This window comes from Mastacembelus armatus, chromosome 1 (genome assembly GCF_900324485.2).
Source record: "Mastacembelus armatus chromosome 1, fMasArm1.2, whole genome shotgun sequence".
Lineage (NCBI taxonomy): Eukaryota > Metazoa > Chordata > Actinopteri > Synbranchiformes > Mastacembelidae > Mastacembelus > Mastacembelus armatus.
Genome location: NC_046633.1, coordinates 3,409,146 through 3,425,277, shown reverse-complemented (window position 1 = coordinate 3,425,277; position 16,132 = coordinate 3,409,146). Strand labels below are relative to the sequence as shown.

The 16,132-nt window shown below is 38.2% G+C and overlaps 2 protein-coding genes across 4 annotated transcripts; both read right to left on the bottom strand.

The window, feature by feature from the left end:
• Positions 1-393: 393 nt before the first annotated feature.
• On the bottom strand, positions 394-10,207 carry LOC113127850 (ADP-ribosylation factor-binding protein GGA3-like). Of its 2 annotated transcripts, none has more exons than XM_026302713.1 (16): positions 9,696-10,207; positions 8,652-8,736; positions 8,117-8,192; positions 7,487-7,585; positions 6,874-6,997; positions 6,556-6,656; positions 6,393-6,473; positions 6,168-6,305; positions 5,172-5,385; positions 4,876-5,055; positions 4,735-4,802; positions 4,549-4,637; positions 3,709-3,821; positions 3,432-3,601; positions 2,689-2,799; positions 394-2,102 (listed from the first exon to the last, which is right to left on the bottom strand). In XM_026302713.1, the coding sequence occupies exons 1-16, from the start codon at positions 9,736-9,738 to the stop codon at positions 1,992-1,994; spliced, it is 1,803 nt and encodes a 600-aa protein (XP_026158498.1). In that variant the 5' UTR covers positions 9,739-10,207; the 3' UTR covers positions 394-1,991. The 2 variants fall into 2 exon arrangements, with proteins under 2 accessions (XP_026158498.1, XP_026158499.1); XM_026302714.2 differs by lacking the exon at positions 9,696-10,207 and adding an exon at positions 9,499-9,628.
• Positions 10,208-10,340: 133 nt separating this feature from the next.
• Positions 10,341-15,906, bottom strand: ears2 (glutamyl-tRNA synthetase 2, mitochondrial). Of its 2 annotated transcripts, none has more exons than XM_026302721.1 (10): positions 15,623-15,906; positions 15,004-15,159; positions 14,622-14,811; positions 14,355-14,505; positions 13,783-14,104; positions 13,461-13,569; positions 12,900-13,053; positions 11,780-11,910; positions 11,566-11,701; positions 10,341-10,642 (listed from the first exon to the last, which is right to left on the bottom strand). In XM_026302721.1, the coding sequence occupies exons 1-10, from the start codon at positions 15,765-15,767 to the stop codon at positions 10,559-10,561; spliced, it is 1,578 nt and encodes a 525-aa protein (XP_026158506.1). In that variant the 5' UTR covers positions 15,768-15,906; the 3' UTR covers positions 10,341-10,558. The 2 variants fall into 2 exon arrangements, with proteins under 2 accessions (XP_026158506.1, XP_026158507.1); XM_026302722.1 differs by having other exon boundaries at positions 14,364-14,505.
• Positions 15,907-16,132: the final 226 nt, after the last annotated feature.

Below are 16,132 nucleotides of genomic sequence, written 5' to 3'. Positions count from 1 at the left end.
TTCAAATCAAAAAAGGTCATTACAGTTTGAGTTTATTTTGTACTCTACCACATTTGACGTAAATACTTAATAGGCTAAAAAATTAGATCTGAAACAAAGACAAGCAACAACTGTTTCAAGCTAAGTGATCGATTGTTTAAGTCTTACAAAAAATCTAAATAGTTACTGTGAATATTTTCAGTTTTTACTGCTAAATGACTCAACTGAATCTATTTGGGTTTTGGATCACTAGTCAAAAAATAAATGCAGCCTGTCAACATCATCATTAGAACAGTGTGATTAGGGAAATAGTCTTTGATGAAAATAATATTTGCAGTGGTAATTCTATAATCACAAACATATGCTCACTTTGATTTAACTCTAATGATGGTACAGTAAGAATAGTTCACTGTGTTTCAGATTTAGAAAAGTTAGATTTATTTGCTTGTTAATTTCAGCTAGCACAGAAACAGTCGATCTGATTCAAGAAAACCTTCAGATTTACCTTCATTCACCAGAGTTCAGTCTGTTCTGAGGCTAAATGACAAGCAGGCAGGCAGGCTAAACTGAAATCTTTGTTTCTAGGCTCATAAAAGCATTGTAAAGCTTCACAGTATAACACTAGCGATCCACAAACACTTATTTGGTTATAAATTCACAGACTCAGAGTCTCAAATATACAGCAACTGAAAGAGCTCCATGAACTGCAAACACAGAAACAAGGCAAGGAGTTTCTAGGCTAAATGTAATGTATATAAAAACAGAAATTTTATCTACACAAAAGCCGCTAAAAACAAACCTAGTCGTGTTAGGAAACACGTTTGCTAATGTGATTTTCTCCCATATATGTTACAAATACAGGAAACACACAAGCAATGGGGAACACAACAGAAATTTCTGAGGGACACTAAAAACAGATGGACATGCTACTATTTAGCAAAAAGGCAATAAAGAGATGATGATACAAGGTGTCTGTAATTGCAACACATTTCATTTTGCCACAGATGTGCTTTAAAATTGCTACATGTTTATTTGCTTGGGTTTTATCTATTTAGTTTTTTGTCTGGCCATTGCTTATTTTGTAAAAATGAACATTTTTTCTTTTTTACTTCTACGTTGCAGTGCTTAAGGTTCTTTCAGTCACAGTACAAGTGAGCACTCTGTCAACCTTTTATGAAAATTGCCTTAATTCAACAATACAATAATCCAATGCATCCACTGGAATTTCCATCAAAAAGCAGTGCATTCAAAGACAGCATTCTCACATACCTACAGACCTTAAGTCGACCATCGTGCACCTTAGTAAGGTACAGAACTTAATTAAAATAACTATAACACATTTCCATTTTAAGGCACTTTGCACATTTTGAATATCACATATATAAATACCAAATTTTATATGTCGACATGTAACCAGCATAGAGGCACATATGGTGAACTTGAACAGCAGGTAGCAATCGCAGTAACAGCAGCACACTAAGACAACAAGAGAATGTGCTAAATATTTGAACCAGGTACAATCTCAGCTCCTACACTGTTGACATCTCTAACCTTTTATGTGTGAACTAAAGTTTGACTGTTTCGAGTAATATTTTTTTTTTGGTATGCACCCATGTTTCCCTTACCATTCATCTGTCACTGAAACCTCTCGCTGCACCAAAAAGAAAGCCACAAAGCTGACATAAGCGAGCATCACGCGCAGAAGGATAACTAAGACAAAATATCAACCCTAGCAGGTCAACCTCTGCCTATTTAACCTGAGGGAAACACAGTGTATCATACTTGGTATGACATTATGAAAGTAAGATAAACAAAAAATTGAATATTTCAAAAAAATACATACTTGATAGTTGCTTGTGGTGGTTGTTTACCTCATAATGATCACTTCCAGGTGAGGTCACAGTTCCAACCTTTTGGTTGATCTTTTCTCTCTCTCACTGTAACTCTCTGCAGTCTACGTTGCAAGTCCTGTGCAGTTATTCTTATTTTTATAAATCTAGTGTCTTAAGTATTTAATGGCCAACCAGAGCAGTCCAGTCTGGAAAGCTGTTGATGTCACCAGTCTTGTTCAGCTGCTGGTCCCCATGTGTTAGTGTCAGCTTGTAGCGTACACGGACCTTACACTGAAGAGGGAACAGATCGGTTTTAGGGAAACAGAAACATAAACTACAATCATTATGAAAAGTGAGAAGGTAGTTGAATAATTACATTTAAATAGATGTTTACCCTTTGTCTTAGATAAAATGTTATTAGTAGATATTTGGTTATTTGATGGGAATTTGTTATTTGTATAACCTTACATTTAATACTAAGAATAAGGTGTTATTTGCATGTTTCATGGCATGCACAGGTACTTTGATTGCCTTTTGTCCCACCATGATCTCCATAGAAAAAGTATACATTTTAATTAATATGTAAAATTATGCACAATTCACAAAACCTAGAAAGGCAATCTACTCTAGATGGGGTCCCTGTGGTGTAAGTATGACATTTCTACAATGCATTTGTTCTTGGGTTATCATGTTAACAAGTCTAGTGGGTCAGTGATGCCAGTAAGATGACATTATGCCCTGCGGACCATGTACCGTGGTGTCGAGACATAATACAATCATAATCACGAACAGAAGCGTTAAAATGTAATGATTTTTTTTTGTCTTTTTTAAAACTAAAATATATGAGTCGCTAACATGTTTAAGTACATAAACTCACCTTCTGAGGATTAGTCAAGAGCAGGACCTGGGAGATGGCAGGTGGAGCCAGGAGAGGGTTGTAAGGGGGCAAGTGTGTCCCTGAGGCAGGCTGAAGTTTCACAAGCATGGTCTGCAGATCATGTAGGAAATTAAGATTTAATGAAACACTCAAATCTTAAATAACTTTAATTTACACGTCAGTGGCTCCACTTTTCATAGATCATACTTTTTTTTTAATCTTCTTTTTATTCTTGTTTTTTTTTATCTTTTTTCGTTAAACTTTCTTTTAAAGTCTAAATTCCTTTTTTAATACGGAGAGTCATATAAAAACATTTTTCTGCATGTTGTATTCGGCATGATTGTATATGTGGACCAATAAAATATGAATTTGTGTACAGCTCAGGGAGTGTAAGCAGAAAATACATAAGAAATATGAAAAAGAAAAAACAGTGAAAGGTAGTTTGTAATTAGCCCCCTAATGATTATTCAGTTAACTACAGTTAATAATTTAATATAATAACTGATAAGCGCAGGAGATAGGGATTGTGAGGTGTAACATACTGTAGTTTGCTGTTTGCTTTTTTTTTTTAGGGTAATTAATTAAATAAGTGATAAGGTAAAGCCATAAATCGGTGGAAGCTTTGAGTTCCCATATGACATATAACATTCAAAATTGCTGGCACTGTCTTATACCAATGACACAGCTCCAAATATTTTGCTAATTTGTTAACAGATTCTGAAAATGTGTTTTGAGTTTGTTACTTTTGGAACAGCGGCTTGAAAGAGGAAGTCCTTCACTTCAAGGGCAGACGTGTTCACTGTGGAGATAACGACAACAGCAACACCTGGATGACCCGGTGCAGAGTCTTTAGCAAAATGAAGCGACACATGGATACCGCACTGATCATGTAAAACGATTGGCTCCAGCTGACCTACACAAACAACAAAAAATCAGAGGGAATGGTTGTGAATGAATCAACTGTTAAACTATGAAACTCACCACTAAACACAAAGTGTAATCTTAGCCTTTGGTACGTACTAGATTTGATGGTCTCCATTGGAACAAAGATGCTTCTCAAGGTGTCCCCAAACATTTCATTTGGTTGTTTCTGTGCCACAGACTCTGATCCCAGTTGATTTTGGGAAATAGACCTGACACAGTGAAGAGTGAATCAGTTTAGCAACAATATTAAAAACGATTAATTAGGCAGTGTTATATTATGCTTTAAATTTTGAACGTAAAACTGTAATGTGTTGTTTCATGTGCTCAGTTTGCCTACATTTCAATTTAGCTAAGTGTCAGTTTTTTTTCAAAGTTTTAAATCTTAGAGGTCCATTAAATCAGTACAAAAACAGGCAAAACTACCCAAAGAAACAATAAGCACAAAGGCGTGTAGTTCATGTAGTTTTAGTCATTTTTAACCTCTCTCAGTTTGGCGATCCTATATCGAAGTTTATTGGACCTTTTACTTGGCTGTGAAAGTCTGTTGTCTCATAAATTGTCAATTTCTGGAAAATGTCAGAAAATTAATGAATGTATTAACCAATTAAATTAATTTCTCATTTTAAGTTTTTGTTAAGCTCAACAAATGAGTTTATGAGCTTCCTAGTCACTGTCTACAGTGGGGGGGGGGACATTCAAAATACATGTAAATAAATATGAGAGGTCTTAATAGCTTTCAAGACCTTTACTAAGAACTGAATTCAATGCTTTTTATGACTTTCCAATATCTGCATATAGACTGATTGATCCATTATATCCACAAACAAGAACTTCTCCACTGAAGATGTATTTTTATTATAAAATTGTGTTTATTCCAATTCTAATACGCCTGATGTCTTTCTTGATACTTAGTCTGTTCTTCGCGACCATCCTTACCAAGTGTTCATCCCATTTGACATGGTACATCCACGAGCTGTCAGCAAAAGGCCAATCCCTCCATTCGGCTCTACCTCCAATCCCTTAAGCTAATAGAAAACATATTTTAGAAAGTCTGCCAACAAATAAATAAATAAATAAATAACCCCATCAAATCTTTATTCTAGAAGCAGAGTCCTGCCTCACCTGCATTAATTCTTCATAGTATGATTTTTGAGTCTCTTGATGTTGTTTTGAGTCCTGATTTTCTAACTCTGTAATTACACACATTAGGTCATGATACATATTCATCACCATTATAAAGAATAATGTGAAATGTAGTTGTACCTAATTCATTAAAGTCTTGGTCAGCTACTGAATGGAAGGTGCTTTCCAAGTGAGAGGAAACTAGAGGTGAGGAGGATTGGAAGGATAGAGGTGAATCAGATTTTCTTTGAGTCTGTGGAGAGTCCAGTGCTGACAGGTCGATAAGGTGGTAACTTTTAATCTCCCTGGGACTTGTAGGAGCTAAAGGAACAAGAAGGATCAGGATAAAGTACAAACAGAACAGATCAGTGCCAATGCAAAGGTCAAGATTTGGTAAACAAAAAGAGAAAAAAAAAAGTGTCCGAAATGAGGCCTACCATTATTTTTACCCAATGCGTCTTCCTCACTTCTGCTTCTTTCTCTTCTACCATTACACTGCATCCTTCCCACCTGTTCTTTGTAGGCATTTACAGCAACTGTTAGCTCATCGTTTGCTGCCAAGATCTGGGCAAGAGCGACGTCATCGTCCATCGTGTCACTGGCCAGGCGGAACAGAGTGGGCCTCAGCCGGTCACAGCGTTCATACAAGGCCTGCAGCAGTGAGAGGCACTGATTAAATGCTGGGTACTGTATATCACACTTCAACAAAAATGAATTGGTGGTGCTAAAAGAGATCCAGAGATGCAAATAGACGATAATGAGGGTAGAGGGTCTGTACTAAGGCTGTAACTTATTTCATTACCAATTAATAGGCTGTTATCTTTTTAATTCATAGTTTGTCTAATAAACATAAATAGTGAAAAGATAAGTTTATAATGCATCACAGCCCAATGTGACGTCTTCTGATGTCTCTGTGACCAACCATCCAAAACCAAAAGATATTCACTTTATTCGTAGAACAAATGAAAACTCCTTCACATCTGAGGCAGGAAACAGTAAACACTAGCATTTTTGCTTAGAAAGTGACAAAAATGATTATTTGTTAATTACAATTATCGCAGATTAATTTTCTGAAAACTGAGAAATCGGCTGTGAAAGTGATGAGTATTTGGTGTGAAACTAAACTAATTTACAGTGGAAAATTTATCCAGGTCAGCTGTTAAAACAACAACAACAAAAAAAAAAGTTTCCCATTACAATAATAATGAGCCCTTTAACTGACCAGAGTTTGGTCAGACAAACCTTTCCCCTGCATTAAACTGACCAAATTGCGACATGAATGAGAGGCTGCACGTACTGAAGCAAAAAAAAAAAAAAAAAAAAAAAATCACTAAAACCTAACAACCTAATGTCCCTGACACTTCGGTTTAGAGCCAGTAGATGGCATTAAAGGACACACATCTGGTTGACTGCCTGTATAATGTCCAACAAACCTTCACATCATCACTGGTCTGTAACGAGGTTTCACTGACTGTGTTCTGGCCCAGTAGTTCTCTGAGCTGTTTGGTGCTGCTCTCCACCTCCTTCAGAGTAGATTCACGTTTCAGCACTTTCTCTTCCTTCTCCTGCTCCTAAAACACATACACAAAGCATGTAGCTTATTCACAGGCTTAATCATGAATCAATGTAAAGACCATTACCCTCACAGCATTCCTCACCTCTTTGATGGTGTTTTTAATGATTCTGTTGGCCATTTCCAGGTCTTCAGGGCGGGCACTTTTCAATAATCTGGCTAATAGCTAATGACACAGAAACACACTTTAAATTTGATGTCACATTGTCAGATAACCTGTACATGGATGGACACCCGCACCCACACACCTTGTCCTTGTCCTCCTGGTCAAAAATAGAATCTGTGGTTCTTTGTGGTGGAGGTGCCATTATTAGTGTTTCTGGTAGTTTGGGGTCTTTCTTCACAATACCTACAATAACAAATAATGAAAAAACTTAATTATTTTTTAATTATTGTATTTACAGGAATGTATCTACAGAGTCACAAATGACCTCATGACAGTTACGTCTCTCACGTTCCTCATAACATAGTGGTGGGACACTAAAAGGTGGATTTTACATTATGTGCATCACAAGTACAGGTTCTCTGAGCACAGAACTGAAAAGGTATTGATGTTTTGTGCAAACCTTGTTTCTTGAGCATGGAGTAGGCTTCCTGAATCTTGGGTTCTTCTTTAAGCCAGAGGGTCCAGCCGTACAGAACCTCGGTCACTCTGTCTTTAACTTTCTGAGGAGTCCACGCTCCAAAATACTGCTCAGAAAAGATCAACCAGTCTTGATACTATTGAATTCTTAAACTAAAACTTGCCTTCACTGTTTGTAACTCATAAGTATATAATCTTATATAATAATTATATATAATCTTACTTAAGTTACCAAATATTCCAGTAAAATAATAGGTAAGTAAAAATTCTTGTAATAACCACCCTTTTACCATTTACTGCATGCTTCTAGACTGTATTTTTCTAAAATATTTTATATATTCGATTGAGCCCTGCATATGAAATTATGCAGTTCAGCCAAGGCCTCAAACTGTGACCAAGGAAACAGCAGAATTGCACATATGCATGTTCTTCTAGGTTATGGGTTAGGGAAGGCTGGCTGTGATGGAAAAACTTTGTGTGTGCTAATATTAACTTGTGCACATTGACAGTGTTTAAAGTAGGACTAATATTAGAGAAAAAACATGCTGGCCCTTGCTTCCAGTTAACAAGAACGCCAGTCTTTCTGTTATCAGTACCTTTGGGGTTAAGATTTTGATGAGCTCATTGAGAAAGCGAAACTTGGTGGCCTCGCTGTGGAACCTCTTGCCACAATTATTCATACATGCCTCAAGAACCTGGAATGAACCAAATTACAGGAAATTACAAGACAAGCCTTTTAAACAAGTGCAAACAAAAGAGGAAAGTCTTTTGTTCTTACGCAGCACAAGAGAGTAGGCAGATTCTGTCACTGCATGTGGTTAACCACCTCAATATAACATGGAGTCACACAAAGCTCGAGAAGCTTCTCTGGGTTAGACTGTAAAGTGAAACTATAAAGCTTTCTTTAATTTATAGACAAACCTTTCATTGTCAAAGCAGATTTATATGTTGTAAAAATGCAGTGATAAAGCAATGATGAGCAATGAGAAAGACGACTAAATAAATCAGATGTATAGTGTATTTTGCCCATGCAAAATTAAAGGTGGTAAGAGATATATAAAAAAAAAAAAGACTTTAAAGATATGTACTTCTCTACATTTTGTCATTTGACAAAAAAGAAGAAAAAAATGTACTCTCACTTCTAGTGTCTTCACAGACTAAAATACATAGTGTAACATTAATGTATATCATCTGTGTAAAATGTGAAATTAGGAGTCTGTACTTACAGTGAGAGCCTGCAGAGCCTCTTTCTCCTGTGGCGACTGGATTTTATGAGCAAGAAGACGAAGGGCTACCTGTGGCCTGAGAGCAGAACATTAAGCTTTAGACTAAAACATCTGAAAAGACAGTGAGCAAAAAAATATGTTAAGGAAACTGTAAAATAGATCCTGTTTTTCCAGACAGATGAAATCCTAAGAGGAGGAACTATCAATGTACTAGATGTGTGACTTATTTTTGTTTCTTTTACTTCCAGTTGCATTACCTTTAGATATTATAATGCTTCAATACTGAGCAGAGGGAAACTGTCAAATGGAAAAAGTCCTGTCAAGCTCCACCTTACTCTTGCATGTTGGTGGTGTTGGTGTTAGCTGTGATAAGAACATGGACGTGAAGCAACTCTTTCTCAAATACCACCATGGCGATGAGGTAACTTCCTGAAGACCTTCCCCCAACAATTTCATTTATGTTTAAAGCTTGGGCCGTGGAATGAGGGGAGGGATGCTCAAAATGTAGATGAAAAATAAAGAAAACCTTTCTTACCCCTCAGACTCTTGGTTAACAAGCTGGTAGAAGCCCTGGATGCAGTCCCATCTGTCCCCCTGATTATTTGGGTCTGTAGCCTCTTCTGGAACAAACAGAGCAGAGAAACAGGTTAAAATTACTTTCATCCTGTGGTACAGCGAAAGCAAATATATGAAAATACCCAAGGTTACACAAATACACACAACTATGTAATTTAATAAAGTGATAAAGACTGACCTGCACAGAAAATAGGGAAACACTGCCTGCAACACTTCTTCTACACAGTATTTCTAATTAGTAAGCGCCAAGTACAGTATACTACACAAGTAGTATGTACAACAGATCTATAAAAATATCACATATCAGTAAAAAAAATAAAAATAAAAAAGCCCATCATAATTTCCTAGATGGCATCCAGACACCAGTAGTCTAAACTGCAAAGATAATGTTTTCTATGACGTAAAAGCTGTAAATGACCACATTTGACAATATATAATGGTGCAATGTAGAGTCTTTGCTTATAACATGGTCAACTGATTAGTGAAATATAATTTATTTTCTTTTAATCAGCTATTCATTGTATACTAACCCTGCACTTTTCAAAATCACTACACTTAAACTACAATGCAGCTTTTAAGTAACCGTTTCTGCCTCTTTAACTTACAAAATAAAAATATTAAATATTAAAATTAACCCAAATTGAAAATGTTTTAGCGTAGTGCGCGCGCACAGCAGGACCTCAGACGCAACCCACCGCTCGAGCGCTCGACAGGCACGCGCTCTAGCCAACTTCCTGTTCCGACTGATACTGTCTGCAAAATGTCAAAAAGTATTTATTAAAGTAAAAATAAATGAACACACTCACAAATTACTCCCAAATACAACGTCCTGTTACGGTAACAGTCCTACTGACGCCAGGAGCTGTCGGTGAATGCGACGTTAGCGAACAAAGCAGCGACAGTTGTTTTTTTTTTTTGTTTTTTTTATGGCTAGGATGTTAACCTTCCATTAGCTGAAGCTGTGCAGCTAAAAACAAGCTTTTACTTTCCTTGTTTTACTTACTGAGCCATGACTCAAAAGTAGCCGGGCTGTCACCGCTCGCCATTGCGGCCCTTCTCCTGCTGTGTCCAGAGAGAAATTGAGCCGTTGGGGGGGAAGGTGTCAAACTTAAAGTATCGCGACACGTGACACGGTCACACTCCTGACACACTCACCACTTCATACGTTACACCCCCTCCCCCTGTCTCAGCGGGGTATTTTTGTACCTCGATGAAATTTAAACGTCCTTAAACATTAGAAGAAAAGCTAATTTTAAAGTTCCTCTGCTGCACCAGTTTTGTTTACTTCTTAAACACAACATGGGATTTTTACCCACATAAATCAAAACGTCTGCACACAATTGTGCTTTTTTTTTCCTACTCCTAATCTACTGTAGTCTTCTGCAAGGTTGAAATTATCCAGTGCTATTTTATAGAATATTTTTGGTGCCCCTCTGTTTTTCCTTGTGACTGTATAATACATCTGTATAAAATATAAAAGTAATATACAAAAATCAAAGTAAATAAATAATATATAGATGCTTTTATCTTAAGTGGTGCAAAGATTATTTGCATAAAAATTCCTAGGTACTTCCCATCTTTGAGTGCATGGTGGCACCTGCACCTGTTAAGCCTGATAATACCGAATAAAACAAACAGACCGTGGACATAAACTTAGTTTTCATCTTATATTATAAAATATTTGTAATAATTCAAGTATTATTTAATTTACATCAGTGGGATATGAGCCATTTTAAATATGTCCCGGAATCGTGAAGTGTGAGCTGAAGCATGTTCTGTAGCACTTAACACACAGATCATCTCCTGAACACCAATTCTTATCTTCACTAGGCTTCCATTAGTCCATGAGGGGAACAGGTTAGTTTCTCAAAGCAGCAGAAGTTTTTGAAATCGATGTCTGATCTCTGCAGGGCCCAAAGACACCATCATCTCGGCTACACTGGGACCTTGCTGCAGTTCAGAGGGGAAGAAAGGACCAGAGGTCACTGCAGTAACACAATCAAATGAGACAGATGGTACTTTTGTGCAATGCAATCAGAAACAACTTCCTCTTACGAATTCGCGCAGGGTTGCTGTGGTTTCTGAATCATTCACATTGATGATCATTTTAAACAAGTTATTTTTGATTTTAGCTTGATCATGCCCAGGATGGAGATGAAAAAAAAGGACACATACAATCTTAACAGCCCAGGGTTTTTGGGTTGTTGCAGCTGAAAATAATGATAAATTCACTGAGGTACACTTTGAAATATGCAGCATTAAAATAGAAATACAGAAATGAAGATTGCAAGTAGGGTTTTATAAGTTCCTCATAGAGTCAGAATTATTAAGTTTGCACAAATCAATACATAAACATAAGGGTAAGAAAAACAAACATGTTAATCTTTGGTTGATTATTTTTAGGGTGTAGTGCAGCAAATCTCAGTGAGATGTCGACTGAAGGCTGCCTTTTTTTAAACGTGATTTAACGTTGGGTTATAAAAGCGGTTGAATTACAATGCTATGAAATGTTGGAAAAGTATGATGATTAACTACAGTCACATGTTCTTTATTTTAATGTTATGTAGATATATTGTGGGTATTGGACATAACTGGAACCTATGATGAATAACATGGGAGCTGCATCAGCATTTATGTATTTTGTGGATTATAAATTTGTACACAGGCTGCTTAAACAAAAAGCCATAAAAATATTGTTAGTAAAAACAGTAGTTGGCAGTTTATCGTACTGACATAAATACCTAGTAAATTAATTTATGGTTGGTCTTTTAAAAGTAGTTAGAATTGAAGTTCAACACCTACCACCACTGCTTAACCCGTTTCAACAGGGAAACCCTGTCAGTCATAACAACACACATGACATCTTCAGGTACCTGCAGTCCGCTGAGAGCCAGACGTAACAGCTTCATCACTTCGCTGTACTTCGTAGCTTTAGTCTGTTTCACCAGAGTCTTCAGGTCCTTACTGAGTCGATCCACTGCCAGCTCCTCGCCACGCTCTTCTATTAATCTAAATGCACAGGTATTTCTTCATAATCCTGCTGAAAAACTGTACTTGTAAACTTAATTGGACCATCATACCACATACTTAAGCACTAATGAGGCAATGTGCTGGGCTTCTGCAGTGAGTGCTGCCACCTGCTGGCTGGAGAAGGAAGGACGAACCCACAGGTAGGCGTAAGCAGGACTTAAAAGCTCCTTCATGGAAAATATGTGACCCTGCAGAGAAGGGGAGGGTATAGTTTCAGTATTACTCGAAAAACAGAAGAGAAGCATTAAGCAATAAGGGCGGAACTGGCATCTGATCGGCAGTGGGTAGAAACAAAGAGTAAAGGGAAGGTTACTGGGCATAAAATAAAACACTGAGTGGCAATATCCCCTAAATTTCTGTAGGAGAAACAGCCAATTGTATTACAAATTGAAACCACATGCAATATACAATACTGAGAAATATCCAAGGCAAAAACAGTTGCGCTTATGACACCAACTTGTTTTAAGACATCCACATAATTTAGTGACCGGACTTACAAAACTTTGTGTCCTTTTTGTTCTCTGAGCTAAAAAAAAAAAAAAAAAAAAAAAAAAAAAAAAATAAGCACCATCTAGTGGATAAACATGTTTCACACACACCTTGTCTATTACAGTCTATTAGGTTTTAAATACCTAATAGACTGTTCATTGGTTACACTTGCCCATTCTCCTCCTTTCAGGCTCAGATCTGCATCTTTACCCAATTTCAGCTTCACTCCGTTATCCTCCACAGATATATACACTTAGATGCTGCATGAGCCGCTGCTGTCTATTACAGCAGCATCATGTTGGACAACCAATGTCACAACACCTGATGCATGAATGTGTATGAAGGCAGGAGGTCTGCTTTTTTCATCTCTTGTTCTTTTATACTGTGAAATGGCTGCGTTAATACAATTTTTCATATAATTTTGGAAATGATCGGATGATTCGACCATCCGAAAGCAGCACAGAAGCATTCATTACCATTCAGAATGGCCAGACTACCACCAGCAATATAGCGTCCACTGAGATGCATTTCAGAAACCCCAATGCAGCATCTAAGTGTATCTATCTATGTTAATCCACAGCTGGACTCAAAAGGTTCAGTTACCATATAAACATGCTAATAAACCTTTAGCATCCAACTTTTAGTACACTGACAATACCACATGAACACATATTATGTTTATGGTTACCTTGCGGAGATGCAGCACCCGCCTGATATAGTCCTCATGCAGGACTTCCTCATCCTCAAGCTCTGTTGCGTAGACCTGCTGAATTTGTTCCTGCAGCTCTCCTATCAGTAAACGACACTGCTGTTCATCTTCAATGCTCTGCTGCAGATGAATTCTGTCACAATTAGAGAGGTTACTGATTTAAAAACCATGATCTTTAAAGGAAAAGAGAATTTCTTTATTCTACTTGTTCTGATTCAGTCATTTGGCCAATGGCAAATTTAAGTCAATGTGAAAATGAACTCTAATAGAGCTCCAGTAGATGCAGATGAGATAAGTAACCAAACATTAAACACATGGACACTTGGCATGTTCACTTTCCATCTGTATCTGGATAAAACAGTGACACGTGAGCTTTGGGCTTCTAGAACAGCTGAGGCTGATGGGAATTTTGTCATTGGATTTTGAGATTCGTTGTTATTCACATCAGTGTTGAACAAAGCCATTTAAAGCCACTGATATTATTGTGGTAATACAGTAAAGTAAAAGAAAAAAGCAAAGGCCCGAAGAGTTTGAACTTACCTGTTGAACTCTGGTAGTTTTTCCAGATCTATCAAAGCAGAATGTGTTGTGATCTTGGAAGGATTAAACTCTGAGATTAACTCATCTATCCTCCGCCCCATTCGATTGGCTATAAGGCAACAGAAATTTAGCAGCAGGTAATTGAGCTTATTAACCCCTCCATAGATGATCAAAAACATGTTTTTTTCCTTATATGCTAATGAAAATCAATGTAATGGTCAATTTAGTATATGCATAAAATGAAATACACTCACTGTACATCACTTGGTTTACACTTATTTAGCTTTTTATTCATTCTTTAATTCCTTCGTCCATCACTCACTGTTGAATCCAGATCCACAGTTAGTTGTGATATCCAGCAGAGCCTCAGGCAAGAACCCGTCGCTCTGAAAGCTATGGATGAATATATCCCCCTGCCTCTTGGACAGCTTACTGCCATCTTTGTTGATCAGAAGCGGCAGGTGGCCAAATGTGGGAGGCTGCCATCCAAGAGCACGGTACATGAGGAGATGTTTAGAGGTGGAGATGAGCCACTCAGAGCCTCGAAGTACGTGGCTGATCTTCATGTAATGATCATCTACGATGTTAGCAAGGTGATAGGTGGGAAAACCATCTGCTTTTATCACCACAGGGTCTCCCTCCACCTAGAACACAGGACAGACGGTATGAAACACATATATAAATAGAACAGTATACTCTGGCACAAGGTACACACAAGGTAACGTTAACAGCAAAAACACACACACACACACACACACACAAAAAAAGAAAAAACTGCCTTTGGTTTACTGAAAAACTGAACTGAAGCTCCTCAGGGCTACATTGATGTGTGAATATCCCACATCATTTAGTGTGAACCCCACTGAAATACAGTGAAATCCCAACACATCCGACCTGAGCCACCTCATGACGATTCCATCCAAAGATCAGATCCTGAAAAGGTTCGATGCCTGACTCCAGACGAAACCTGATCACATGTGGCACTCTGAAAGCAAGCTTCTCTTCGACCTGCTCAGCCCGCAGGTGACGACACCTGTTATCATATCTGAAGAGAAAGAGAAAGCTTAAATGACACAATGTATATTTTTAGTATATTTTTTAGGTGAAACTGAAAACTGTGTGTGTATTCAATTAAGCTAATTTAGTAGGTAATCTAGTTACTTAGGAGTCTCCCCATTCCTCAGGGCTTCTTTTTTTAGTAACTCCAGTCTCTGTGGGCTGCAGAAACAGTAATAGGCATGACCGGTCTTGAGAAGCTGCTGGGCTGTTTGACTATAGAGGTCCAGTCTCTGGGACTGCAGATATGGACCCACCGGCCCACCTCGACGAGGACTTTCATCTGGAGGTATACCTGGACGTGAAAGTGGGGGAAAAAAGTAAGCAAGAAATGGCAGCAGATCATTTTAATAAGCTCTCAGTCACGTTTCTCTATGAGTGCACTGATAATAGTGATCCATTAACCCAGCAGATCAACCTGTTAGATGAAAGCCGAAGAAATTTCAAGGTTAAAATGTGCATTTACTGTGCACAAAGGTCTATTTACCAGCCCACTCCAGCATGTCCTCTATGGACGCTGCTGCCCCTGGTACCAGTCTGCTCTGATCAGTGTCCTCCAGTCGCAGAATGAATGAGCCTGCATACTTCTTAGCAAAGATGTAATTGTAGAGAGCAGTCCTGAGACCTCCGAGGTGCAAGAACCCTGCAACACAAAGCAGGAGAGGCTGAGTCCATTCACATGCAGGCCAGAGATTATAAGGAATGAAATGTCAAAGCCAACGAATCAGTGCTTTTTGACTTGACAATGAAGATGTTTAAATTAAAATGTCGTTGTTGTGTCTGTGTAGATTCATAGTACCAATACTGTGTGTATGTCTGCAAAGCTCAGAAAACTATGAATGAGACCAAAAGAATATTTTATGGATACAGTGAAAATGACAACTGTTGTGACAGAAGAAGACAAACTTGACCAATTTAGCAATTTGACTAGAAGTTGGGTGAACAAAACTAAAACCTACAGTGGAGTCAGAAAGTGTCTTGTACATCTAAAGTCCTGACTCTTGTCTCAGTATGTTAAGAAGAGTGTCTTACTGAGGTTTAGGGCCTGACAGCTGAGGGATGTGACCCAAAGCCAAACCCAGCACTGTCTGAAAGGTGAATCTTACCTGTCGGACTGGGCGCGAACCGGACCCGCACGTCGCCCTGAACCGTAGAGCAGCATCTTGTAACGGCAGCCGGTTTGCTATGGGGGCACCGAAAACCTCTTAGCGTCACAGTGCTGGTCTGACACGACCTTAGCCACATGGACATGCTGCTGTTTTGTGAGTCACACCGGGAACATAAACGGCATCATCACGACACGAAACATGAAATTATAATCCTGAAGTTTCCCCTCACGCGTCTGTTTACGTGAGTCCAACGTGCGTGCAGGACGTTTGGGAAATTTCTTCTTCGTCGACACAAGAAAGGAAGAAGGATTGAGGCTCCTCAGGGCGCATAGCGCCCCCCAGCGGAGAGGACTTTCATTTCTTCAAATTTAGGACTATCTCCTAGATAAATCACAGAGTCCAGACAGGCCAATGCCTTTTGTACAGCTACACGGATTCTTGTGTGGGTCACTCATCAGGTAGAGATTAAAAATACAAAACTGTACAAGAGATAAATTTATATATATA

Excerpts from the sequence above, each read along its gene's own strand:
- ears2 (XM_026302721.1), bottom strand. The coding sequence starts at position 15,767 with ATGTCCATGTGGCTAAGGTCGTGTCAGACCAGCACTGTGACGCTAAGA. Across the intron at positions 14,105-14,354 it reads ATCGTCATGAGGTGGCTCAG|GTGGAGGGAGACCCTGTGGT; the intron begins GTCGGATGTGTT and ends CCTGTGTTCTAG. Across the intron at positions 11,702-11,779 it reads ATTGCCTCATTAGTGCTTAA|ATTAATAGAAGAGCGTGGCG; the intron begins GTATGTGGTATG and ends CTGTGCATTTAG.
- LOC113127850 (XM_026302713.1), bottom strand. The coding sequence starts at position 9,738 with ATGGCGAGCGGTGACAGCCCGGCTACTTTTGAGTCATGGCTCA. Across the intron at positions 8,193-8,651 it reads GTTAACCAAGAGTCTGAGGG|GCCACAGGTAGCCCTTCGTC; the intron begins GTAAGAAAGGTT and ends TTCTGCTCTCAG. Across the intron at positions 3,602-3,708 it reads AATGGAGACCATCAAATCTA|GTCAGCTGGAGCCAATCGTT; the intron begins GTACGTACCAAA and ends TTGTTTGTGTAG.